The sequence below is a fragment of the Necator americanus genome, chromosome III (assembly GCF_031761385.1).
Source record: "Necator americanus strain Aroian chromosome III, whole genome shotgun sequence".
Lineage (NCBI taxonomy): Eukaryota > Metazoa > Nematoda > Chromadorea > Rhabditida > Ancylostomatidae > Necator > Necator americanus.
In genome coordinates, this window is record NC_087373.1 from 3,119,542 (window position 1) to 3,146,366 (window position 26,825).

At 39.2% G+C, this 26,825-nt stretch overlaps 2 protein-coding genes across 4 annotated transcripts; one reads left to right on the forward strand and one right to left on the reverse strand.

Annotated features, from left to right (window-relative positions):
- Window positions 1-9,173: 9,173 nt before the first annotated feature.
- On the forward strand, window positions 9,174-16,076 carry RB195_008463 (uncharacterized protein; the record flags this gene model as incomplete). 2 transcript variants are annotated; one of them, XM_064194979.1, is made up of 15 exons in its annotated part: window positions 9,174-9,186; window positions 10,357-10,642; window positions 11,688-11,871; window positions 11,937-12,026; window positions 12,406-12,579; window positions 12,765-12,886; window positions 12,956-13,061; window positions 13,561-13,728; window positions 13,992-14,085; window positions 14,201-14,300; window positions 14,360-14,458; window positions 14,525-14,666; window positions 15,662-15,742; window positions 15,824-15,913; window positions 16,005-16,076. In XM_064194979.1, 15 exons carry the CDS (start codon window positions 9,174-9,176, stop codon window positions 16,074-16,076), a joined length of 1,821 nt encoding a protein of 606 aa, XP_064046123.1. The 2 variants fall into 2 exon arrangements, with proteins under 2 accessions (XP_064046123.1, XP_064046124.1); XM_064194978.1 differs by lacking the exon at window positions 9,174-9,186 and having other exon boundaries at window positions 10,359-10,642.
- An 827-nt stretch (window positions 16,077-16,903) lies between these two features.
- On the reverse strand, window positions 16,904-25,624 carry RB195_008464 (uncharacterized protein; the record flags this gene model as incomplete). 2 transcript variants are annotated; one of them, XM_064194980.1, is made up of 10 exons in its annotated part: window positions 16,904-17,051; window positions 17,841-17,954; window positions 18,013-18,171; window positions 18,230-18,339; window positions 18,928-19,048; window positions 21,915-22,027; window positions 22,088-22,206; window positions 22,275-22,344; window positions 25,120-25,254; window positions 25,535-25,624. In XM_064194980.1, the coding sequence occupies 10 exons, from the start codon at window positions 25,622-25,624 to the stop codon at window positions 16,904-16,906; spliced, it is 1,179 nt and encodes a 392-aa protein (XP_064046125.1). The 2 variants fall into 2 exon arrangements, with proteins under 2 accessions (XP_064046125.1, XP_064046126.1); XM_064194981.1 differs by lacking the exon at window positions 25,535-25,624 and having other exon boundaries at window positions 25,120-25,272.
- Between the last annotated feature and the right edge of the window lie 1,201 nt (window positions 25,625-26,825).

The window sequence follows — 26,825 nt, forward strand, 5'->3', positions numbered from 1 at the left end:
TCTGTCTCTCTCTCTCTCTCTCTCTCTCTCTCTCTCTCTCTCTCTCTCTCTCTCTCTCTCTCTGCTCACTGGCGCCCTTCATAACGATATTTGGGCTCATAATCTATTTAGTCTTCATTTCACAGCTACATAACAATATTCATACACACAAAATCCATATACACGATTTAAATGCGTTATTGCACTCGTACGTACATAAAAAAAGGATAAAGTCACTGGCGTATCAATCCACCTGGGATGCGCCATCACGGGTTTTACGGCATTTCGTGATCGTTGAGGTTTTGGAACGCGTGTTGCCATATACAATGATTTACGGGGACCAGCCGATGATCAAGTCAGTGTTTTTATCCTCCCAGACAAGTCTGGTACCAATTTATCGACCCCGGAGGGATGAAAGGCTTGGTTTGCACTGGGGCGGTTTCGAACCCTCGACCGTGTAGCTACAACGGACCTCTGACCGACTGCGCCACACCCGCCCTCGTACGTACATAAAATTAATAAATTAATTCTTTTTTTTTCGTAAAAGAGTGTCCATCGTTTAATGAGAGTGAACGTGCAGTTTTGATGATACCACCCAAAGTCATACTTCAATATGACATAACCATTTTTCGAAGCCATCAGAAATTGATAGATTGTTCCCAGGCAAACAGTAACACTCCTATAGTGTACGGTATCACGAATTGCGTGCATAAAGAACAAATTTTCATCGGTGTTAACTCGGAGTCACTGAAAATGAAAACGTTCTGCTAATTCATTGGTTAGAAGTCAAACGTATTGAATCAACAGAAAGGTGTGTGAGAGGTATGAACGCATTTGCAAGCGTCAGTATGTCTTACTGCTTAGATTAGCCTGGGGGACCGCGATGAGTGTTCGATTAGAGCAGGACAGAGCGCAGAGAAATCGCATGAGGTCTGCGAGAATATGGCTATCGCAAGACAACCATAAATATCAGCGACAACAGGTGTTATTTTATTCCATCATTCACACTATACGTACCATTTATTGAGTGTTAGAGGTTGAGAATGTACGGTACATTTACATGGATGAAGTAAGAAAATCTAAGCTGTTCCCTTTCCGTCTAGTAGCGGTAATCACATTCTTACCTCGTTTCCAAATTATGTTTACAATATTTGTCCAAATAATTAACTTAACCTTTTCAGACTAAGGCACGGATCTAATGTGTGTCCTTGGAAGTATAAGTATTGGAACTATGTGAATTTTATTCTAACTTTGCAATCTAATATGATTTGGGTGATTTCTGCTGACAAACACAACGCAACGGCACATGACTGCACACTCAGCTGTTCTTCGGATGTAAATGTCCTACGTTGAAACTGTTGGATATGAATGTGGCTTAAAAGGACATTTAACCACTGATAAATCTCTGCTGGAATGCAGCATATCAAAATCACGTGAAATAACCTGAGACTTTTTTTTGAGATGACAAACTCTGACCAGGCTCATCACTGAGTTATAGTCGGGTGAAAATGACATGAAGCGCAAGCGGTTGCGGTCGAAGCGCTGCGGTGGAGCGTAGCGATAAGGATCGAATGAGGACCCTTGCTAGCACTATTCTTCGCTACAGCCCGTGGTGGTCCCACCCAGATTCCAAACTCCATCGCCTCGCGTCGAGCGCAATCGCTTACGCAACTGCAACGTGCTTCATGTCGTTTTAACTCTATTATGCTTTGGATAAGACTGGCTACACCCACTAATGGATACTTTCACAAATTTCTAAATTCGGATTTGAAGAATTCGTTCAGTTGAGTCTCAGTCTGTTATTTATGGTCTCACCTCGATCTCAACCGTTCGGTCCACCGCGCCGCTTCGAGCGCTGCCGCCTACGCAATTGCGTCGAGCTTCAGATCACCATCAGACCATAGCTATTAACTATTTTTCCCTCTGTTGTGGTCTTCCTTGCGGAGAACACCTGCTAGACCTGATTGAGCTAGTTCGGTATGGTTGCGAAGACTTCAGAAAACAAATGAATGACCTTATTCTTTAGTATTTCCTATGAGATCATCTTCAACGTGGATGTATTTCTCGTTGGGGCCACAGCGACCTCGCCAAGACGAGGAGGATACTCAGCAGCGTGCTAATTTCTGAAAGTGAATAACTAAGTTAATCGAAGCCCTTAAAGGCATCACCCCACGAATCTGAGGTGGTGCAGATTTCAGGTGGAGTATTCGTATACGGGATGGGAGACTACGGAGAGGAAGGTGAATCCATCCATTTCTTCCTAATTGCCGTAAAAAACGGCCCGGAAGATGCGGCGCCGCACAAGACTGGCGCGCTCCAATCGAACCTCTTGTACAAAATGGTGCGCCAAAACGAATGAAGCCGTATCTTCTGGGCCGTTTTTTACGGCAATTAGGAAGAAATGGACGAAATCAGCCTCCTCTCCGTAGTCTCCCATCCTTTATACGAATACTCCACTTGAAATCTGCACCACCTCAGATTCGTGGGGTGATGCCTTTAAACCTAAGGATTAGTCTTAGAAGATCAATGACCCCCCTTCACTTCATCCTAAATCTCTTCTCTGGCCCATCACTGAGGACCCCGCTATCGATAACAGCTCTCAGTCTTCTTAGATTCGAATATACCGTAATGATTCTTCCAGTGATTTGTTCAATGTGTCTACATACGTTTCTGTGGATTTGCTGTTTGTTCAAGATGTTTGCAAAGGAGTGAACATTAACATCAAACATCAAGCACCAAGGAATGATTGGTTCTCTCAACCAACCCAGCAGGAAATACTATTGCTTTGCTGTTTCTGATATTCTCCGTATCGATCTTTGATATTAAAATACACTGAGAATAACTTTAAAATCCTTCAAATCAATTCTTAGAGTTATGTTCACAGAAAATTGTAACAAATTCTAGTCCTGGCCAGAATTTGAACGAATTTGGCACCTTCAGAACGTGAAAACCTAGAATCGAGCGTGAGGTACACGACATTGCACCTCATCTACGTCATAGTAAACTTCTGAGATAAACTATTCAAAAGAAGTAGCAAGTACTGTATTTTAAATCCACTAGAAGAGATGCAATGGCTGTCAGGGATGTAGCCGGGTCAAACCGACACAAAACACGGTGCAGTTGCGTAAGCGGCTGCGCTCGAAGCGGCGCGGTGGAGCGTAGCGGTTGGGATCGGGGTGGGACCAGCGGCAACTGCAGCGATCGGTGCCGCCAGCAAGGGTTTCACCACGCTCCTAACCGCAACGCTCCACCGCACCGCTTCGAGCGCAGCGGCTTACGCAACAACAACGTTGCGCTTCATGTCGTTTTGACCCCATTATAGTTTTCCGTGTAACGATGAAAACAGAGAAACCATGAATAAAAAGGTCTTTCGAGAATCGAGCAGCGATGACCCTCCCCCAACACGATTTCCTCCATAAACAACCTAACCGAGATGAAGCATTACGGTAGTCCCTGATATTCATATTGACTGCCGCTCGACCGCAACAGGTCTTGCACTTTGCTTTTTCTGACCCATTCTTTAGCCTTCACCCTGCAACGATCCGTAGCCGCATCGTAGTCGTTCGGGTAAACATCAGTGCAAGTGTCTATAAGTGCATGAGAGGGAAAATAGGATTCGGTTGTAAAGAAATGGAGTTGTTGACTGTGGATACGGCTGGCCTCCGCATTGCATCCTGTATTTCACAGGGTTGGAATCTTAACCTCTCAAGGCTGTATGTGCGGATTTTTTTTATTTGATATGATTGATTTGAGTGATTATATTCATCTTAATTCGCCCTCGTTTCATCATCTTATATGTATGTAAGGGGTTGCTTCGTTGGGGGGACTGAGCCGTGTGAGTGCCCGCGAGATTCCATACCTAACGGATTTGTAACTCACACACTCTCCACAGTTTCAATGCAGTTCTTGTGATTTACATCCCACATTCTACCTCCCATTGCAAGCAAAAAAAAATATTGAGAGTGAACATTTCCGTGAACAGCGAATTGGGCATAAACTCCTCCTTTAACTCATTGCTCGTCCAGCATAAAAACACTCACGCGATCATTCTGCAAGGAAATCCTATCTAAGATTTCGTGCAAATTCGAAAAAAAAGAACAATGTTAGGAACGATCCCGGATTAATGTTCCACTCGTTCACTGTTTGTGCAATAGTTAGTGGTGGCAAAAGATCGCCTGCGCTATGCTACGCAAATATGCACACATAATGCGCGGTGATGCGTTGCAAATGCTAGCGAAAGAACTATAATCGGATTAGCATGAGCAATGCTGTACTAAAAGAAGTGTATGTGAATGAATCAGTACCGTAACCTTAGAAATTCTCTCATTCTTACTAGTACTAAGATTCCACGCTCTTGCTATTGAAATATCCCTCAGAAATTTGCGATCATCGCGTATGCATGCTGTATATCCATGAGGAACATCTGTGGATACACGCGGTGGGACACACGTCGATAGCCATTTTATTGTTTGAAAAAAAAGTTGAAAATCCTTTTAATACGCGCCAAACGATAAAAGTACCCAGTCGCGATGCAGGAGAAAAAAAAACAGGGACAACAAATGTTGCACCTTGTAAATAATCGCTACGGCCACAAATAAATCGCATTATGTTTCCGGATAATGATCAACAGACATATACATACATGCACGCTCAAATTCTCCACAAATAACTTCTTGTGGTTATTTTGTGCGCAATTATAGTATTTGCGACAGATCTTTTTATTACTATTTTATTTCTCTATTTTAACTATTTTAACGACTTTATTTCTCTGACTTTTTTTTATAAATTCCATTAAATAATTGTACTAGTTCTTCGTTGTATTGATCCATCATCGAGAACAACGGTTCGATCCGATCTACAAGGGGATTACATTCGTTCGTGGCAAATCGATACGGTCATGATCTTCGGCACTCATCAGCCAACCAGATGTGCTGCAACCGGTTCGGATATTTCCCCCCTCTAGATCACATCCGGTTGAAGGATGATATGAATTGTGGGGTTAGGAACCACATAAAAACGATCGGAGTACGTGTTGTCCAATGTTCTGAAATGTGCCCGTTGTCCACGTTTTTTTTTTCTCTTCTTCTTTTCATACGTCCTAGATTTAATTTAGTTCGAAGATGTTTTATTATTGTTTGCTTGCTTTCTGATCTTTCCGTTTTCGTATAGGAATTCCCTCGTACTTATGTAATACCATCATCTATCGTCAGTGAACGGAAACGATGTCGTTATTTAGTGTGGGGGTTTTTTTTCAGATTTATTGGGACGATACTATTCAAAGACATGTCTTCATGTTTGTCCCGGAACGATCGTGACGCGTATGTGGACAATTAATCTTTTTCATTGCCACTTAGATGCGCTTTTTCAATCTCTTGCAGTGCTCAAATTGAACATGTGTCACGGTTATTCGCGCAAGCATAAGTAGAAACACCTGTTTGTTTGGGAATTTCACCACTTGAGAAGTCTAATAACTCATTAAGATCTTACTGTGATGCTTACTTACGGGGAAAATGTGGTTGGCTGAGGAGCGCTCAATTGTGCCTCTATTTCTCGATGCTCTAACTTACTTTTTCTCTTAGCAACTTTAGTTTACATGCTATAGTACATCTAAGACTATTGCTTAGGCCTTAGACCCTCGACTGATTCAAAGGCATCACCCCACGAAGCTGGGGTGGTACGGATTTCAGGTGGAGTATTTGTATACGGGATCGTACATTATGGAGGTGGGTGATTCCGTCCATTTCTTGCTAATTGGCGCAAAAAACGGCCCGGAAGATGCGGCGTGTGCACTGGCGCGCTCCAATCGAACTCGTTGTAGAAAATAGTGCGCCGGAACGCTCGAAGCCGTATCTTCCTGGCCATTTTCTACGGTAATTAGGAAGAAATGGACTGAATCACCCCCTCACCATAATCTACGACCCCGTATTCAAATACTCCACCTGAAATCCGTACCACCTCAGATTCGTGGGGTGATGTCTTTAACTGTTTACTTCGATAATTAAGGGCGCCACTGAGTGGCCCCACCTCAACTACATTTTACTCCTTACTTGTACGTTATAACTTTAACTTAAACTTTTCCCTGACTATTATCTTTATGTTGCTGCTTGCTTAAGAAGTGTTCTCTTTTCTGCACTTTTCATTAAACTTAGTTGTTTTTCCCCCTTTGTTTTTTTTTCTCGTATAATAGCGCTTTTCTGCGAACACAGCGCAACGAGGAGTCTTTGTCTCCTTCGAAACGCTCTATTCAAAACCGAAAAAAAACGTAAATTCATTCAAAATTAAACCCGACAGAAGCTACATTTTAAAATTTGAAAGTGAGCAAAGGCTAGAGAAGAGAAACGAAAGAGCAGTTGAGAAAAAAGTGGGATTGAAGGGATTATTGAAAGGTAAGAAGAACAGCACTTTGATTTCCCTTGAAATCCACAAATCAGTATAACTGATTCTAATCGATGCAAGGAAATTTTTGTGTGAGAACTTAAGAATCTGTTCGACATAACAAAACCTTGGTGTGATTAAATTTAAAAATCTAATCGACATAACAAAACCTTGGTGTGATTAAATTTAAAAATCTAATCGACATAAAAAACCTTGGCATGATTAAATTTAAAAATCTAATCGATATAGCAAAATTTCTGTGTGAAAATCCAGAAATCTAATCGATATAACGAAACTTCAGTGTGAAAATTTAAGATTGTCAACAGATTCTCTAGGCCATTCTTTTGATGATGTTAGGATTGTAGTTTGGAACCACTCAGCTGTTGTTTTTCACCTCATCCAGCCCCACACCAGTACACAATTCTCAGTTCATTCGTAGATCTCTTTGCAGTTTGCAGTGCAGTGCAGTGCAGCGCAGTCTGTTACGGCAATTCTCTCCGTCTTCCCATCGTCATTTCATCGACGTGACGGCAGCTGCACTCCTACTCCTCCGTGAATCCCTGTTGTTCAGGATACTATTACAGAGCGGTGCAAAATAGATTGGAGATCAGATCAGTGCTGTAAAAATATGAGAAAAATGAAAATATCCACTTATTCTGGTTCATGGATTTGTATCAGCATGTCTTTTTTTTTCTTTTCTCCTTCACAATTTCTTTCTGATCACGAAGTCTTGATTATGTCCTTCAACTACTTTGTTTTGTTTCTTGCTTTGTTGCTTGTTAAAGAGGTTATCAACTAATAAGTAATTGTTTGTTTCTAACTTTCTGTCCTGGATTTGTTCGTCTCTAGATTCCTAATACGTGCTTTAAATGACCACCTGTTCTTACGAGCTTTTTTTTGGTTCCAAACAAAAGATTCGTTGAGTTGCGTAGAGATGAAAATATAGAAAGCAATTATTTTTTTTCCAACAGCTTATTTTTCCCCGAAACAGCCTCTACCTCGTTCCATTGGACGCGCATCGCGGTCGCTTGCTCTAACATGGGCGCTTTCGACTATAAACCCATGGATCTAGCTTCCTTGACTGTACAGTTTCGCCCATGAACTGACGTGTTCGATATCACTACACAGTCTTGGACGCGACATCCATACGAATAGCAATTCCTAAGATTTTCAGTGTTTTTTTTTTTTGTTGTTGTTAGAAATGAACAACAAACTAGAACTAACAAACTAGAATCTCTCAAAAAATACTGAGATTCTCCAAAAATCACAGTCAAAATCGTGTTAGGTGTCTCAATTTTGACCTTTGCGTGTTAGTTCAAAACATTACTTCCAATTTGCACACTAAGTACAAACTAGATATTCACACGATGTCCATATGGTGTACACGGACATTTCACGTGATTCGAACGTGAAACGAGTGCTAGTCAGTGCTGCTCTAAATTTCTACATATTCCATTGGCAAAGCATGTTCAGCCGTGTGCACGATTCTCAACAATGGAATTTAATCAAAGGGGAGGATATTTCTAATGTTATAATACAATATTTTGCATAATACATGTCTGTGAGCCATAAAAATTCAGATTTAAATTCCTTATGCCTTACACATATGATATTATGAGATTATTACGGTTGTTGGTTTTATTAAAATTATTTTGAGAACGACTAGGATGTTGATGAACGTTGTTGACGTAGTGGAGTGCCGAAAACAACGTCGTTGTCGTCGGCATCAGCTCATCATGGAGACATCGTTCTATTTATACGTTGGATTAGGGCGAGAGTTCTGTATTGGTCCCTGGAGATAATCCTCTTTTATTCTAGAGTTTTCCTCGGGTTCGTCCGCTCCCTCTTTTCCTCCCTTCTGTCAATAATTGTGTGTGTGTGCGTGTGATTGATAAACGAACGAATCGTTGGACGCACATTTTTATGGATGTAATACGATACCGATGTTTGAGACCGATATGCGACCATGACCATTTTGTTTTCGTTTCTTGTTTTAAGTTAGGAAGAAAATGAGCCGCGATCCTCGTCATTTTGTCACCTTTTTTCTTCAGGAATCATCTCGATCATTCCGTGGAAATCACTTTGAATTTTTCTTTACTGATCAATCAGTGGAAATTACTCAGAATTTACTTTACTTTGAATGGAAAAAAGTTATATACTTTGAATTTCTCCCAAATCTACCAGGATTTCCTGTAATTTTTGCTGGAATTGATTTGAATTATTCAATGTTTGACCTTCTTTGAACCTTTGAATTTCTTGATTCTTTGAATTTGGGATTCCAGAGTTGAATAGTGCACCACTTTTCAGGAGAAGAACCAAGATTATTATTGCTCTATATTTTAACCTTTGAATTTCTTGATTCTTTCAATTTAGCATTCCAGAGTTGAATCGTGGACCACTTTTGTTGAGCAGAACAAAGATTATTATTGATTATAATTCGGGTTAAATTCCGTCGTCCTCGCCTTCTTCAGAGAAAAAATCAGGGACATATGTAATCTATTCATTCGAATTCAAAAGTTTGAATTGTGTTGGTGTAGTTGGTTTAATTTCAATGCATTTCCTCGTTATATGTACTTACAATTTACAGTTTTTAGTTCCATGTTAGTTAATGCAGACTTCCTTCGTTACGCTTCCGTCGATAAAATATGACTTCTATTTTTCCCGTAGACGATTTCTTACGTTTTTTTTTTTCAGCGGACTCCAAGGTGTGTGGGGTTTCATTCTTTTCGAGGTCCTGCGCTGTCTCCTATCGATTTTTATGCTTGTGCATTCAATGAGCGTAACTCCGTAGTTGGTTTCTCGGATCGGTGGCTGGAACAATGCCTTTTAGTCGTAAGTTTTCATTTTTCGCCTAGAATTTCCATTTGTTTACCTAGAGTTTGAAATTCGAACAGTTCGGTCTTTTTCTGTTTCTGGATTCCATGTGAATAGTGCTCTAATTCTCAATAAGAAACTCTCTTAGGATGGAAATCTTTCTTATGGGATGTTTTCCTAACGGTTTTCGTTCAAGGAAATGATATTTTTCTGCGAATTTCCTTGTCCGCCTATGATGTTATAATCCAAAAAAATGATTATTACATTCCTGCTGTAGTTGTTTTCCTTTTCATAAATTCATTTTCCCTTTCATACTTCATTTCCCTCTTCCTTGATGTTTACTAGAAGGATTTCCTCTGAATAATGTTAACATAATTATTAACCAAATGATGTAACAAGACAAATGATTGTTTATCTAACTATGTAAATGCACTAAGGACATAATCTTTCTAAAAACTTCAGCAAATAGTTAGCGAATAGGATTTTCTGCACTTTTCAACCAGTGTCGCCGCTGCAAACCGTACGCTCGATTGTGTGAATGCACTCTTTTCTGTGCAGCTTTTTTTTCCGGATATTTTACGGATCATATCGTTCTGTGGATAGCTATATGTAAATTTTGCACTTTTAGTTTGTTGTTTTCAAATAATTTTGAACTTTTTAACTAGAGAATGTTGACCTTTTTTTCCCTTTCCTTCAAAACCGATTTTCAATGTCTGACATACAGATATACAGGTGTTTCGTGATGAATGGGGCGCACTGTTTCGATTTTCCGTTTACGACACTTTTTTTACCTGAGAATCCATGACTATAACGATCATAATATTTCTGATTAGATTCGTCATACTTTCGATCTTGTGCGGGGTTATAGAATCTTGTTCTTGATCGGTAGTTTCCCATTTATTTTCTTCTCCTTTCACTTGTAGGAGCGATTGCGGTCTCTATTGTCTCCCCTGTGTCATTGTACATAGGTTACCTCATTGTTATTTTCTTTTACTATTGCAATATCTTACCTTATTCATTTATTTTTACTCTTTCAACTATCTTATCATAGTCTTTTTGCAGTTGAATGAGGTAAAGTTTGCAGTTCTCTTCCTTTGATGTTATGGGCTTCTTTTTTTATGAGTTATTGATTTTGATTTCATTTTATTCATTATCACGTAATTTTCCTCTTCTGATTTACTAATTAAGGCATGTCCACCGTCCATGAGCAGGACGAGACGGTGCGAAAAATCATTCTGCCGGAGTCGTACAGTTACAACGGCGAGAATGGGCCATTGCCTACAACTAGTCTTCGACCGCTTGAAAATGAAACGCAAACACCATGCTCGGCGAGTAACGGCAATGCAAAACCTTCCGTAGAAAATGGGACATGCTTTGGCCTACTTGACAATGAAGAAGAAGAACGACTCCTCGGTGATTCCTTGCCGTTACCACCTATCGAAGAACGACGGACGTTCGCCGCAGGTAGCCAGAAGTAAGTTTAATTTTTTTTTCTGCGACCCAACTGTTTCCCGGTTAAATTACTCGTTCAATCAAACCTTTATCTAATTCTACTCGGTAAATTCTCGTGCACATTTCGTGTGAACATTCGTTGTCGCTCGCTTTCGTTTGCGGACACGCAACTGGTGCCGGTTACTAAGGAAGTAATTGCTCTGCGTCGCTCTGAGGAAAACTTGAGACGCGATGTTCTGATTACGATAGTAAGCTGATTTACAAGAACGTTGATGCTACGATGACTAAGATCCTCTAGAATTTATCCAGCCCTGCAATGCCAGAAGATTCTTTAGAAAACGAAGAAGTGATGTGGGTTTTCTTTTCACATTTTTCTGCTTGCATATATGAGTCGAATTAGTTGCTGAGACTATGTTTAAATCTTCCACTGATTTTGTTGGGGTCTTTTTTTGGGAACAGGTTTTCTGGAAAAGTCATCCAAATTGTGGGTGTTCCCAGGTTGAAACTTTCCCATCAATCAAATACAACTATTATTTGATTTAAAGGATTAAAATGGTTTGTAATTGTTTTTTTTTTCATTAATTTTGTTCTCATAACTGCTGCCTGTCGTGAATACGGGTTCTTTTTTTCGGGGTACAATTTTTTCTGCGATGTAATTCTCTTCAATAATTGTTTATTTTTCTGCTCCCGTTACCACGCGCTACGATAACAGATGTTTCTGGTGTCATGGTCACGAGTAATTGCTTGCTTACAATGTTCATAAGCTCGGTAAACTTCGCCCTTCTTCGTCGAATGTCTATTTTTTCGCTTTAAACTAGTTTTGTACGCTAACCTGAGACAACGTAAGTGTTACCTCGATTTTATCGCGGAAACATTCGTCACCAGCTTATCTTCTGCATTGAAAGTCTTGAGAACTTTGGAAAATCCTGAGCGTGTTTTAAAGACTGAAAAGGAAGGGGGTTATGTTTCGAATTACAAAACTACCGTTACTTTGAGTTGGGATTCCACAGGATTCGACAGTTCCATAATGGATCATTCAGGTCGTATTTTTAAATGATATATTGCAGGAGCTCGGACATGGGCGCAAAACATGTATCAACGGTGCCAACTTTGCGGACTTCATCATTACCTAAAGGCCTTAGGGCTTCTTCTTACACTGTTAACGATCTTTCTCATGCATCATCAGCAGCAAATATACTACTACCTTACCATGTTGGTTCACCACCAAGACCACCACTTACTATAAATGAGGTGGAACCTCTTATTGATCGTTGTGTTTTTTTTTACAAAGCTTGGGTAGAAATCCAACTATTTAGCTGAAAAAGCCTAAGAAGGAGGTGTCCGATTACTACAAAAAACAAAATGAGCTCTTGGAGAACTTCAAGAATGACAGTGAACAGATCCAGGTTATTATTTGATACATAATAGAGTGTTTTAATTTGTTTATGCTTCTATTCTTCTTCGTCCACAAACAGAATCAAATTTAATGTCTCAGGTATGAAAGCATTGCTGATCTCATGTATCGAGGTAATTTGAAGCATTTTGCAGAGAAATCGAAATTACTGGCAATACATCGATAGTTTTTGAGTTAATAATTTAAACTGTCGAACTGAAGCTGACTTTCACCCATATTTCTCTTACGAAACTGGTTAAGTGTTTGATGTCTCATGTTTTTATAGAACGAAACATTTTCTTGAAATTTGAGATTCTTGCATAGATTTATGTCTCTCCACATACATTTTCAAGTGTTTAATGAAAGACTGCTTTGTGAGGTTCTATTCACAGGTTTTTCAAAAAGCCCGAACGCGGCAACGGTTACAATCCTCGACAAGCACCGATGCAGAAGGAATAAAGGAAGAGATAGAGCAGTTAAGAAGAAATTCCCATAAAGACTCAAAGATCAGCAACGATCTTTCTTGCTCGTTGGAAACTACCACAGCTCCTTTACTGAAAAACACGGTAGGTACTTGATTTGATGGTGTTCCTCTTTGAGTTCGTGTTTAAATCTGCTGCTTTCGAAGTAATTGGTGCTCGAAGTAATACTTTCGATCTAGTAAATGCTTCTTAGTGTCAAACCTGGTTTCAACATCAACATCTAACTCTTTTCTTTGTGTAAATTACATCATTGAATTAACTCTCTTCAGGATGGTGAGTCTGATTTGGAAGTCAGTAACTCCAACAAAGCTGTTCAAGATCTAAGTGAGAAACGGTCATTCGTCAACGTACATGAACGGATGCCCTCACAATCTTCAAGCGTATCCACGTTGTGAGCGGTTCTGTTCTACTTCTACAGTTTTCTATGTTATGACCTTAAAACTCTATACTAAGGATTCAGAGCGAAGCACGAGGCAGCTTTGGATGCAGCGAAAGCTTCTACAAAAGCAGCGGTTCGGCTGGCACATGCAACGTTAATAGTGAATATTTCACTTATGTTGGCGAAGGTATGGGTTTTATCAGAAAGTCAGCTAAGGACGAATTTCTTTGCTAGTTTTAACTGATTTCTTTGAGCTGTAGCCAAGATTGGTATTGATTGTCTTTATTTAACAACGGCTAACGTTTCGGCGTTATCGCCTTTGTCAGAGCCTGGAAAACTCAAAGCCATTAATGACTTATCCCCTCAAGCGCCTCATCACTCTACAGAAAGCACTCAAACGGTAAGCAAACTCAACAGCAACACATAGGCTAGTACCTACCTTATTAGCTAGACTTGTTAACACAGCAGACCACCACGTACCACAACTACGAGTCACAAGGGTTACTAATGGCTTTGAGTTTTCCAGGCTCTGACGAAGGCGATAACGCCGAAACGTTAGCCGTTGTTAAGTAAAGACGATCAATACCAATCTTGGCTACAGCTCAAAGAAATCAATTAAAACTACGTTTCAACATGCCGAGATTCAAAGATAGTCGAACATGGGCGAATTTCTTTGCTTTTTTTAGGCGGTGGCATCGTATCTTTCTGGATCGCTTTCAATTTTATCGTCTCTAGTTGATTCATGTGTTGATATCACATCGGGGCTTGTCATATCGGTGTCTGCTCGTATGATCAAAAAGAGGGATCCATACCTGTACCCACGAGGACGAACGAGGTTGGAGCCGCTATCTCTGGTGAGTGCGCCTACGAATTTTTCAAAGCATTCGCTTGCTGAATTCATTTCATGTATAAGGTACTTTTGAACATTCTTTTTCGTCCCCTGGTACTGAGTAGCTCCGATTTCCTTTTTTTTCTGGAGCTAACTTGCTGTTTGCTAACCTTTTCATTCTCAGAGTTCTGTAATGGTTCAGCAGTATTCTTTTATATCTAGATTATATATAATCTTACAATTACAAATAGTATTACACAGTTTACCGACTACTTCGTTACTGTTAAGATAATTATAAGCGTCGTGATGGGTGTTGCTAGTGTGCAGTTGATTTATGGAGCAGTGAAGAGGATTGTGGCTGCATACCAGTTTCATAACTATGGTTAGTTTTGCTTCTTCAGGTGTTCGTAATTTCTTTTTTGGTTCATGTTTTATTATATTTGTGGAAAATTATTTCTGGAATAAGGAATATTGTCACAGTTTTCGGTGTTTTTCAGGGATTGGCGAAGAGCCTGAGCTGGACGTATCAGTTACCACCGTAACTATTATGGTAGCCACTGTTGTAGTGAAGTTCACACTTGTTATTATATGCCGAAAGTAATTTTTAAATTCAAGATTTGAGAGTTGATCTCATTTTAAACTAACGTTGGTTTAAGGTACAAGTCAGATCCTTCGATTCAAGTGTTGGCCATGGATCATCGTAATGATTGCTTATCGAATACGGTAGCGCTTGCTTGTGCCTGGTTAGCCACTCTGTAAGTGTTTTTGCTTAAACTAACTTCACATTCATTCTTACTTTTACTTTCATGTTGTTTCTACAGGTTTTGGTACTATTTCGATCCTATTGGAGCGATTTTGGTGTCTATTTACATTTTGTACACATGGGTAAATACTGGTTGGGAACATCTTTCGAAACTTAGTGGAAAATCAGCAAAACCGGAGTTTATTAATAGGATTATCAAGGTGAGAATGATTTCATAGTGATGTTTACTCTAAAAGAAGATATTTTTCATTGTACTGTAATGCATCACAACCATTAGTGGGAAACCTACGCCGACAATATCTTATGAGAACGGAATCAGTTTACTTTTTTGTGCTGCGTATGGGTTAAGGTTCCTCATGTAGGACTCTTTCTTTATTCACAATAGCTATTTGCGCGTTTAACGTAGTGGCAAATGCCGTATTGGAAGCCACTACAAATTTACTTCTTTTTTTCGAATTTTTATTTTGATTCTGTGAAGTACAAAAGTTCCCTTTGTCTAACATTGTCTAGTTTCACTCTCGTGTTATCAAAAGTTAAGTCAGATGACAATACAACATTCCTTATACACAAACCTTTTTTTTCTGTTTGGAAGCTCTGCTGCACTCTGATCCATTTGCTCGCACCCGTCTTTTTAGTCGGTTTACTAGCGGTATCGGAGTTGGACTAATAACGGTACGCATTAAACCCTAACCCACTATTACCGCACTAGATTTTCTACTCATATTCACATTTGGCACTATTACTTATGAAACCTGAACAAACTAGTAACCCCTGCAAACCTTATTTGTCGAAATAGTTGATGTGTTAGTGAAAACGAAATGCTTAATGCATATAGAACCTTAGGGCACATGAACTTTTTTCAGTTCTTCTTTCTTTTCTTTTCAATTCAGGAATTTTCAGTTCGATATGTCGGAATTACTTTCATTTGAGGTGTCATTGCCCTCCTGTTTTCAACTAAAAGAGGATAACCGTAGATGGGAGTTCTTATGTCGCTGAATAAACCTTGATGTATTAGTCTAGAGGACAATATGTCAAGATTTATTCATTGACAGTCTTTGACAATCAGATTGCACCGCTTTATACAGTCAGTCAGCCTTGCAGTCTAGCGGGACAAAACAAGTGACGATGCCCATTTAGCACATACAGGCGGTACATACGAATGGCGTGGTTGTTACTAATAAGTTTTTGTTTTCAGGTGTGCATTGATCATGATCCGCGGATTTCTCATTTGGATACGGTCTATGTTTATCATTTCGGCACAAAGTTTTTGGTAGAGGTGATTATTTGTATTTCTTTTCGAATTTTTAGATTACTTTTTTTTTGTACTTCTTCGTGAAGTTTCACTTGAAATATTTAGGTTCATATTGTGTTGGACGAGGATATGCCTTTAAAAGTAGCTCACGATATTAGCGAAACATTACAAATCAATATAGAAAGCCTTCCTGAGGTAAGATTTTCTACTCAGGATTTTCTCCTTCATTACTATGGATATATCTTTTTCGATCCGGAAATCGGTAATCTTCTGTGGTAAAATTCAGGTCGAACGAGCTTTTGTTCACACCGACTACGAGTATGAGCATCAACCTCAAGATGAGCACAAAGTTGTTTAGAATTGTAAAGAAAAAGTCGTTGTTTTAGTTTTAGTCGCTCATTTTAACTTCTTTCTTGAAAGTATATATAGATGTTTATTTATTTTTTTAGTATGTTACAGTTGATTTCTCTTTATTTTGCATTTCATTTATTCATATTATTCTGACCTATTCATAGATACCCCGGCGTTTTAATACCTTTACATAATAATATTACATGTTAGCCTGCATAATAACTCACAATTGCCTAGATGTGCGAAAACCTCATTGATCTGTGTTTTAAGCATTTTCATCTTCCGTTGCTTCTCGTCTTTACTTTTACTTTGTTGTTTTCCCAACCTTAGGTTTAGAGGAGATGAACGGTTTTATGCATTGTTTTCTGACTTTTCTGACTTAGATTATTGTTAGAAATAGTCCTTTTACCGCACTATGATGCGATGCTGAGAATTGATTGAATGATTTTTTTCTAACTTCTGTGCGACGTCAGATTCGGTAAGGCCATGACAGTAAGCTTTACATGCAAGTAATATGATTCATGAGCAGTTTTATAGATCATTGTAGGATAATTAGATATTCACGATTCGGGTAAATAGTTTTTGTATCTGTTTTACTTAAGTTTCGTAGGATTTACAAGTGTTAAGAGTTAAACCAAGTGAGCTTCTTCTCATTCCTCTACGTATCTACTGATGATAAAGGAAAATAACTAAAAATGTGGTATTAGCAAGTACCTCTTTATTTAGGATTGAACTTGTTTCTTGGAGATAGGTTTTCTTCTGAGTATAAATTGTTTTTTTTTCTGGATTTTATGTTGTGCGTGACAGTGAAAAAAATATTTATGAGCATTTTCCTCAAAAACTCGTTCTTTGCTGAGGATATTCCAGAGTGGGCGCTGAGGCGATGGTCGTGGAATGACTTCGAATTGAGATAACAGTGGCGATAAATTGAATTGAGATCACAAGTAATAGTGCTATGAGGAAGGCATAGAGGAGCACAACACTGAAATCAGAGGTTCTTTTCTTTTGAAAATCTTGTTTGTCCTTGTTTACCTATATCAACCATTCGTATAGTCGTCGCAATTCTATTCTACAACACCGTGACACACGATACGTTTGCGGTTACGGGAGGATTTTCTCTTTTTGACTCTTTCCTCCGGCTGCCATAACCTAATCAAACCCGTACCACCGCCCGGTTGAAGAATTATGATCAAATGTATCAGCAACAGTCTTCATTACGGTTCGGCGTTGTCACCTTCGTCAGAGCCTCCGCCCAACATCTTAGGGGATAATTACTTGTTCTGGATGAGGCATTTTTGAGGATACGTTGCAAATGTTCTGACGAAGGCGACAACGCTGAGACATTACCCGTAATAAAGACTGTTAACAATCTTGACATTGCCCACGTTCGACTGTCTTTGAATCTTGGCATGTTGAAACGTAGTTTTTAATTGATTTTCTTGAGCTGTAGCCAAGATTGGTATTGATCGCCTTTATTAAACAACAGCTAACGTTTCGGCGTTATCGCCTTCGTCAGAGCTTGGAAAAAATCAAAGCCATTAGTGATTTATCCTCTCAAGGGTCTCATCCAGAACAGCTATTTTAAAAAAGAAGATCAATATCAATCTTGGCTACAGCTCAAGAAAATCAATTAAAAATCATGGCATTGTCAATCGAATGCTAGCAGTCATTATGCCATGATTCACAGAAGCTCGACCTTTTACACTTCTGTATCAACAACAGTTAAAAAAGATTTTTTTTCCCACAAAGTTTGTTATAAAACTGAACTTACTTGACTTGTGCTACAGGATATATGCTATTATCAATGGAAAGAACTCGTGAGTTGATAAGCACTGCCGCAAAACGAGACGGTATAAGCAGCTGGCTGAGTGCTAGTACACAAATCCTGAAGAAAATATCCTGAAAATCCACTCGAAAATGCTGTTAAAGAAAGGGAAAGTTACAGTTGAATAATAGCGGCCGCAATCACCAGACTTTGATTACGCTGTACAGCGGCGACGAAGAAAAATACAGATGCTAACAACACGTAACTAGCGACAATAACCTCCTTCAGGGCAAACGAGTAGAGAGCACTCTGATTGGCGATAACCGGTGATGCTTTCCTGAAAATTTCCCCGGGAAATTTCATAGGGATTGAACGTATAGCCGGAGAACTCGTACCATTGGGTAACATTGGTGAGGGATCGCGAAGTTGCGTAGCCGGAAAAACAGCATACACTGGCTGCAATTAGTGCTGTGCCCAAAGCCAGGCATACTCCTATGACGTCACCCTGGAATCTTGGAAACGTAGTCGAACTCTATGGTTGTTCAAACGACTGGGAAGTACGATCGCGATTAGGGCAGAGATTCTATCAGGGACGAGAAAAGATCCGCGAGTTGCAACGGACGCTCGCATGAACATAAGTGCCTGTGACTTTAAAACAGTTCACTGGACTTGATTGATAGAGCTTCGATTTCTAGGATGTGCAAGGGAAAAGGGACTTGCTTAGTCTTAGAAAATCTTGCAAATGAAATCTACAAATTTGCTTGGATAGTAGGAAACACTACTCAGGTACGAAAATATTAGCTGGATGATTTTTGTTTGAAAAAAGACTGATGTAAATGAAATAAGTTCCATGAAAAAGAGATTGTGGGGAGAATGCAGTTAAAGGAGAGGGGGTAACTCAGTGGCGCCCTTATTTCTGGACGCTCTATCTTACCTTTTTTTCTTCGTAACTTTATCAGACATGTCATACATCCTCTAAAACTAATGCTTAGGTCTTAGGGCTTCCGACTGACTTACTTGTTCACTTCCAGAAATAAGGGCGCCACTGAGTGGCCCTCCAACTACATTCTACCCGAGATTGCAATTCACAAACCTTTAATTGCCGAGAATACGGTAGCAATTGTGTTGCGGCAATACAAAGCGTTATAGATGGAAGGATTATGGCTCCAAATGCTGCAGCGCACAACAAAATCACGTAAATTAAGTACGATGACCTAGAAATAAATGCGTTTTTCTTTTACCGATTCCTTGAAATTGCTTTATTATTCAATTCTAAAACTAGAAGTACTTGCATAGTTTAGTTTTGCATTTCCAAATACTACAATCCAGAACTTGAAAACTGGAATGTTTAAATTTTAGAAGTTCACAGGGAGCACAGTACTAGTACACATCAGTGTTATAGTTTAGATGAATGATAGAGTTGAGTGTCGAATAAATCCTTCCTCACTTTTCCTCGCGTACTTTGATTCGTTTGCGTTTCTGCCATCTCTATAATTTTCTTTTTTTTCAAACTTAAATTTTCTTCATTTTCACTTGTTCGCGTTAGTTACCGAGAATATTTCGATGCTCTCATTCAAGGAAAGTCCAAATCCAAGCTTTGGACTCTTTAGAGAAACCAGCTATCAATTTCTTGATTCGAATGTAATGTAAGCTATTGCGTTGGTCCTATGTTGAAAAGCAGAGCTTACGTTATAAAATATATGACAATTGGAAATAGAGCCAATGGAGAACGTTCGGGAATAAATTCACGGATAGGTGCTGCGATCTGTCGCTCGTATCCGAGCCGATCTTAGAGGGTTAGCACTGAGGAAAAAGAGGAAATAATGAATAATTTCAGCTATGTTGGCAATTTTTTCTGCACAATTACTCTCCAATGTGATTTGAACCACCTTCGGGATTTCTTTTTTTCAAATTAAAGAAAGAAGGAAAATTAAAAAGAAGGAATATTGAGTAATTCCAGTTAAGTTTTCTCAGTTATTTTTGTGCAAATTTACTCATTAAGGTGATTTTTATTTCTTTTGGGATTTTTTATTTTTTTTTTGCGTGAATTTTTGGTGAAACAGTGCTAGAAGTCCTCAATACAGATGATGCTGAATACTTGCAAGTAATCGTATTTTTTTATCGTCCCTCACATTTCCCGATGTTCTACGTAACATCGCCATGCTGGCGATGACCATTTCGGAGGATTTTGTCCGGAGGTTAGAACTAGTTACGAATCTCCGTATGACACCAACCAAGTGCACAGCAAATATGACTAGTCACGCGTAAGTAAAAATAGGATGAACATAGGAAAGCACATATCCACCCTATTTTTATTTACGTAAGTAAAAATAGAGTGAATATTGGAAATCTTCTGCCCTATTTTTACTTACCAATTTCCCATATGCACTCTATTTTTGCTTACTCAAGTAAAAATAGGGTGGATATGTGAAATTTTGTGAAATAGGAAGTTCACTTTAGCATCGGAGGGGAAATGCGCAGAAATGACCGTTCCACAATTGCGATTGTCAGAGAATTTTCTGGAATTCCACTACTGTCCCTCATTTGGGCGATAGGATATTAGAATAAAAAAAAACTACAAAGAGGAGTGATTGCACCACGCGGATATCCGCTAACATCACCGCAACGCGGCTACTGAGGTAGGCACAACGATTTAGGCTTTTTTGGTTTTTGTTTCCGAGTGTAATGTCCTAGAGGATGATGACTTGTTCTGGATGAGGCATTTGAGAGGATACATCACAAATGATCTGACTTTCCAGGCTCTGACGAAGGCGACAACGCCGAAACGTTAGCCGTAATAAATTTTGTTAACAATCTTGGCTGTTGCTTAAATTTGACTATCGACAAGTTACAATTTCTATGCGAAGATTCAAGGAAGGTCGAACTATCGCACTTCAGAAAAACTACAGTTTTAATTGTTGTATTTCTATTATAATGAAAAAAAAACACGGACTATTTCAAAGTTTAAAATAATGCAACCAATACTCGATCCTCTAGCTACCCTCCCTTCTTCCTCAAATCTCTTAAAATAAAGTTAATAAATAATCAGAGCTATAAAATTGCGGATAGAACACATCGAAGGTAAAAGGGTACAGGATACAATCAGAAAAAGCAAGTAACATGAACATGAAGAACTATCGGCGAAAAATGGAACAATAAGAAAAAAAATTGCGTGCCAAGTTATATAAAAACATATAAAAATAAAAATATAAGGTATATATGTAAAAATAAGTTGAACAAACAGGTCCTTAACCCTGGATTATTGAACCCGTATTACTAATTTGTTACGATTATCGGTAAACTCTGGTTGGATATTCAGAACCCAATCACTCGTCGCGCGTGTCTATGTTCAACGTATCTACCGTAGGTGACGCACGGTGCGACGCTCACCTCACACTGCCGCTGTGTACTTCCAAAGCATAGTAATGCACTTGAAATTTGCTACAAACTGTTAAAAGAACATTTTTTACGTAAGCTTTGAATGGTATTAGGCGATAAGTAAAATTTCTTAGCGAATGAATTTAGTGAGTTAGTAGCGTTTCCAGGAAAACATAGAAAATCTGTTACGACGAAGGCTTGGTAAACATGCGAACCATTGTATGAGGTTGAGTGGTAGATTTTCGCGACACCACACCACTGATTATCGAGTAATGTCGATCGATAGATCACAAATGATCGATCTGAGTTGTGAAAGACAAACGCTTAGATATAGAACAAATCCTAGTTCGCGTAACTTTGACAGGATTTTTTCTTTGAAGTCGAGTCGAGTGGACAGGAAAATCTATGGTGTGTAGTGCATTTGCACAATCAGGCGCAACAATGTGCGATTCCCTACACTGAGATTTCCCGATATCGATTGATAGGGCTTCTCGTAGAGCTTGCAGCGTAGAGCGATAGTGTCCCTACCACCACGCGGTGATTATCGACAGACGCCGCCAATTCACAGCGCCCAATCGATAATCACCAATCGGTAGCGTATGTGACGACTGTGCCACGTCATCGCTTCTACAATCTCTGCGGGCACATTAACGCGCACTTTTTCGTCGCTGACGTCGCTCCCAAATCTAAGTATAAACTCACATCTGATACCATTCGTGCATTTGTACAAAAGTTTGATTTAATTCGATGGCGACAGCGTGTACACTAGGTAACCATTGTAAAACAGCCAATGAACAGAAAACAATATGAATATACTGAAAAGATAGAGTTTGTAGGTAGATCGTATCGTAAAAATCGATAAACGCATCCCGTACCTTGTAACGATTAGAACTTTCTTTGGCAAGCGGCCAAAAGCCGGCAATCGCAGCCACACATTGAAACGCGGCCGGAATCAGCACCGAAATTGCGGAACGAATTTTTAACGTTCGCGAACCTGAAATGCATGGGTTTTTAGTGTTGTTAAAAATTAATAACACAAAAATCCCTCGACCATCAACCCACTTTCATCGTCCATTGGAAGATGTGCGTCGGGCTTGTCAAAATCTATAAGTGAATTCGATGAGAGGGGATCCTGAAAAATACTTTCTATGGAGGATCTCGAATTATCTTTCGGCACAAAATAATATTTGTTATTGATGATATAAAATATGCTACAAATTTGTACAGTTCCATTATGTGTTGTTTATTTCGATCTTCTACTGTTGGGTTGGAGGAGGGTGGGGGTGTAGCGCAGTTGGTAAGAGGTTCGGCTGTTTCTGCATGATCAGTCGGAAGTTTGACTCCGCTCTAGTGCCAACTAAGCCCTTCATCCTAAAGCGTAGGCCAGTTACACGTTCGAAAACTCCAAACGATTTTGATTTGAAGTGAACGCGGTGTCGCATCCCGAGCAGATTGATTAACGTCAGACACTATCCTGCACTATTGTACGAAGATTCTGTAGAAAGTGAGGTGTTGTGAAGAAAATACAGACTGTAAATGGTAATCCATAATTTACTTGGACATAAATCGAGATCACTTCTCTAGTTAAGAGAAAATACCGTTATCTGCACTCAGCATTATTAGAAATTCAGCATACTCCACTACAAGCCGTTGTCGCGTGTCTGCATGCAACGAGTCTACCGTAGACGTTCGCGCGGACACTCGCCTTGCTACTACATCCGGATTCCATTGATTAAGGTGTTCTGAGAGAACTACATCACTATGATAACTGGATAACTTGCTCGAGGAAGAATGGTGGACAATTTAGATTGGCTTGAATTAAAGGATAAAGGATAAAGTGTCTGGCGCTAATCAATCCGCTTGGGGCCCGCGCCACCACGCTCACTTCAATTCAGAATCGTTTGAGGTTCACGAACTTGTAACTGCCCCATAAAATGACTTGCGGTGGCCAGCCGATGGGTCAAGTCAGTGTTTTTATCCTCCCAGACAAGTTTGGTTTTAATACTGGAGGGATGAAAGGCTTGGTGAGCACTGGGCCGGATTCGAACCTCCGATCGATCGTGCAGGAAGCGGAACCCCTAACCGACTGCGCTACACCCGCCCTTATAACTTGAATTAGTCCCTGATTTTCTAGTTGTTACTTCTAGATGGTGTATTTGTTCTTCTTTTGTGTTCGCGACTGCTACGCGTGTTATTTCTTTTTCTTTGCTTAATTCATGATCGTCTAAAGAAAAAAAAAACCACATTGGTGCTGGTGTGGACTGTTTGCTGGGATCACTTGTCAATTTTCCATATTGGAAAAAAAAATCAGAATAACCTGAAACAATTCTCGAAGACGGAGCACAGCTAGAAAAATGAGTCCAATCGATACTGTCAATTGAATAAGTGGCAGTAAGCAATAAGCAATTAGCGATGGTGTCAATCGTCTTTTGCTGAAAAAAAAGACTTTCATTCGACATATTAGTTTAAACTCATTATATTTTAAATTTTAATTGAGCGCCGGCACCTGTGTTCTCTCGAGCAGCCGCGACGCGTGAGGCGGCGCGCGTGGCGTCCATCCGCGCAAACATAGGTACCAGCCATGGCACACACACACACGATTTTACCGAAAAATATTATTTTTTCCCCGCTTACCTAGCTATAGATTGAGCAGGGGCGGCATGAGCGTTTACAATCGGATGACCACTAGAGGCAGGCGATGGCGTGTCCGATTCGTCCAAGAAACGAAATTCATCGTAGATCAAAAAACGAATCGATAGAATTCACTAGCTTCTGCGCATATTAATGCTTCACCTACCGTTTCAATGGCGTTTTCTCGAAAAGTGTCCAGCCGGGTGATGGTTCTTTTTTGTCGCTGCAATGTGGTTATTTAGAAGAATTTGATGGGACCTCTAAGACAATAGAAATATTTATTATGAATAAAAAAATTATTAATTAATAGCTCACAAAAAAAACCACACATTCGCTTTTCTGATATGGAAAGAATTCCCAAATATTTCCCTACATTTTTTCAGTATTAAATATTTTAAAATTATTTTACAATAATGTTATGTTTGAACTGCTGCATGTTTCATTATTCATCCGGAAAACAGTGGAGCATTTAAAACAATTAGTACTAATGGTGGTGCATCCGTACCAAAGAGAATTTTCAGCGTTGACATTTTTTCGGATTATCTTAATTTAATTTCAGAATAGCTTATATCAGAAATTGATGTTTTTGCCAATAAATTTAGCTATTTCGACAGCAGCAGAAGGCAATCGAGCTGTTAAAAATATTTTTAAAAAAATAAAAATAATACGATTGAGAAGGTTCAATGACAATCGAAACTAATAGAAAAAAGGATTGAACGTTTGTAAACATGAATTAAAATGGAAGTAAAATAAAATGTGAAATAGAAAATATAGTGAATGATAATAGAGATATAACAAGATGGCTAAAAACATGCAAAGAAAAAAGAAAAGGATTTCAAAGGCTATAAAACTACATATTTGGTGAGAAACAATGGTAACGACGTAAAAGAAGGGAAAACCAATTGTCCTCAAGAAAGCATAAAGAAAAATGTTGTTTTCTTCAAAAAAAAACCCAGATTAAAAAAACGAACGAAAATCCCGTTAAGAAAAGTAACCAAGGTATCCACGAGCAAGAAGAAGTGAAGGGAGAAGAAGGATTGAAAAAACAGGGAAGCGGAGCTGGGGAAAAGAGAGAAGAAAGAAATAAAGAGAGAAAGAGAAAGAGGAGGATAGCAACTAATAATTGAACGAGAAGAGTATAAGAAAAAAAAAAACCCAGAGCTGATGGGAAAAAAAATCTGACGAAACTGAACTAAATTTCTGGGATCGAGTTGAAGTAAATTCAGGGTTTTTTTTAAATGAAGGGAATTTTTTCTTTTTTCTCCGGAAAACTTACCACTGTCGAAGAACAATCTTCATATTGATCGATGGCCGTGTTGGTTGGATTCACATTTTTCGAACGTATCCGTGGAATTGGACCCGTATATGGTCCACGCATTAAATGTTCACCGGGACGTCGTTGATAGCGTAACTGTAAGCCGATCATCATTGTGTTAGATGGTCATATACGGTCACAACACACACACCACGTTACGTTACGCGGCTATTCAGGTGTGTGTGCGCGGTAAGCACCGTAACGGAATACTGTGCTGCTGCTGCTTGTCGTATTCGTGCGTGCGACGATTAATAGGGTCAACTAGAGGCGCCGGGACACAGCTTCGAGCGACGAATGTTTGTTATTAATAGAAAACGATGATGAATAGAAGTATGAAAATGAGGGGAAAAAAAAGAAGAAAAGAGAAATTGCTTACATTCCCATCCATGTTCAAATTTGTCGCCTGGATACTGTTATTGGTGGCGCTCGTATGCGGTCCACAATACCCATTTGGTTCGTTTGGCATCTGCATGAATATGTGAATATTTTCGAATGATATGGAACGAGGCACATGGGATCCAGAAGCACCAGCCGTGGGGGGACAACGACAAAGTTCAGGTGCGGATCTGGGAATCCATGTGGGAATATTTGGAAGTGATGCTGTCATCGATGATGGTTAGCTGGGAGAGGAGGAGGGTGGAGAGGGGCGAAAAAGGAAGTTATAGGATTTGTGGAACGGTCGGTTGAGCAGTCCGCGGCCGGTTATAATCAAACGAAATATGGACACAGCTCGATTGATATTTACAATTTGCACGATTCGTTTTTCATGAGTACATCGATGTGAATACGATTCAATTTGAATAGGCATCAAATACGGATATACTGGATGCGGATAGCGAACATATCAGCTGCGAAGATTCAAAATTGAGGTTCCTGCATGATCCTAGAAGGAGGAGAAAGCCGAGGACTCTACTTGAAATGTTCTTTTCTTACTTCAGGATATCATACAAATTTAACTCAAACATATTCTCAAATTCTCAAATTTTTCCATTTTCTCTCTGTTCTCTATTTTTTCTTCTTTTCTTTTCTTTCTTTCTTTTTCTCTATTCTCTATTTTCTCTATTCTCAAATTTTCGTATGGGACCTTTCTTGCTTGCTTAGCTGCTTGTCGTTTTGTCTCTCTCTCTCTCTGTCTTTTATGTCTTTCCCTAAGATCTGGATGTGTTAATCCCTTCCTTCCTTCATTACTTTGGATTATTCTAATATTTCCTATCATTCCAGGAAATCTATGTACTGAGGCTGCTTATTGGGACCCGGAATTCACTCGCAGTTTCAATCAGAATTTTAATATGACAATTAATTTAAAAATTGATTTGTTTGAGCTCTAGCCAAGATTGGCATTGATATTTATTGACAGCTAACGTTTCGGCGTTTTCGTTATATTTTATGTTCGTAAAATATAAGTAAATATTCGTCATATTTATATTCGCGTCGTATTTATTATATTTATTTATTTATTTATTTATTTATTTATTCATTCATCCACGTTCACGTACACCAGTTGTACACCAAAAAGGATGAAAATATGAAGTATGTAAATAAAATAAATGTACAAAATACAAATGAAATGTAAAAATATACAATTCCACATAATTCTCAAATGGAATAGGCTTTTATTTTAACGTTTTCCTGGGATAGAAAACCCATATCGATGCTATCGCTCAATG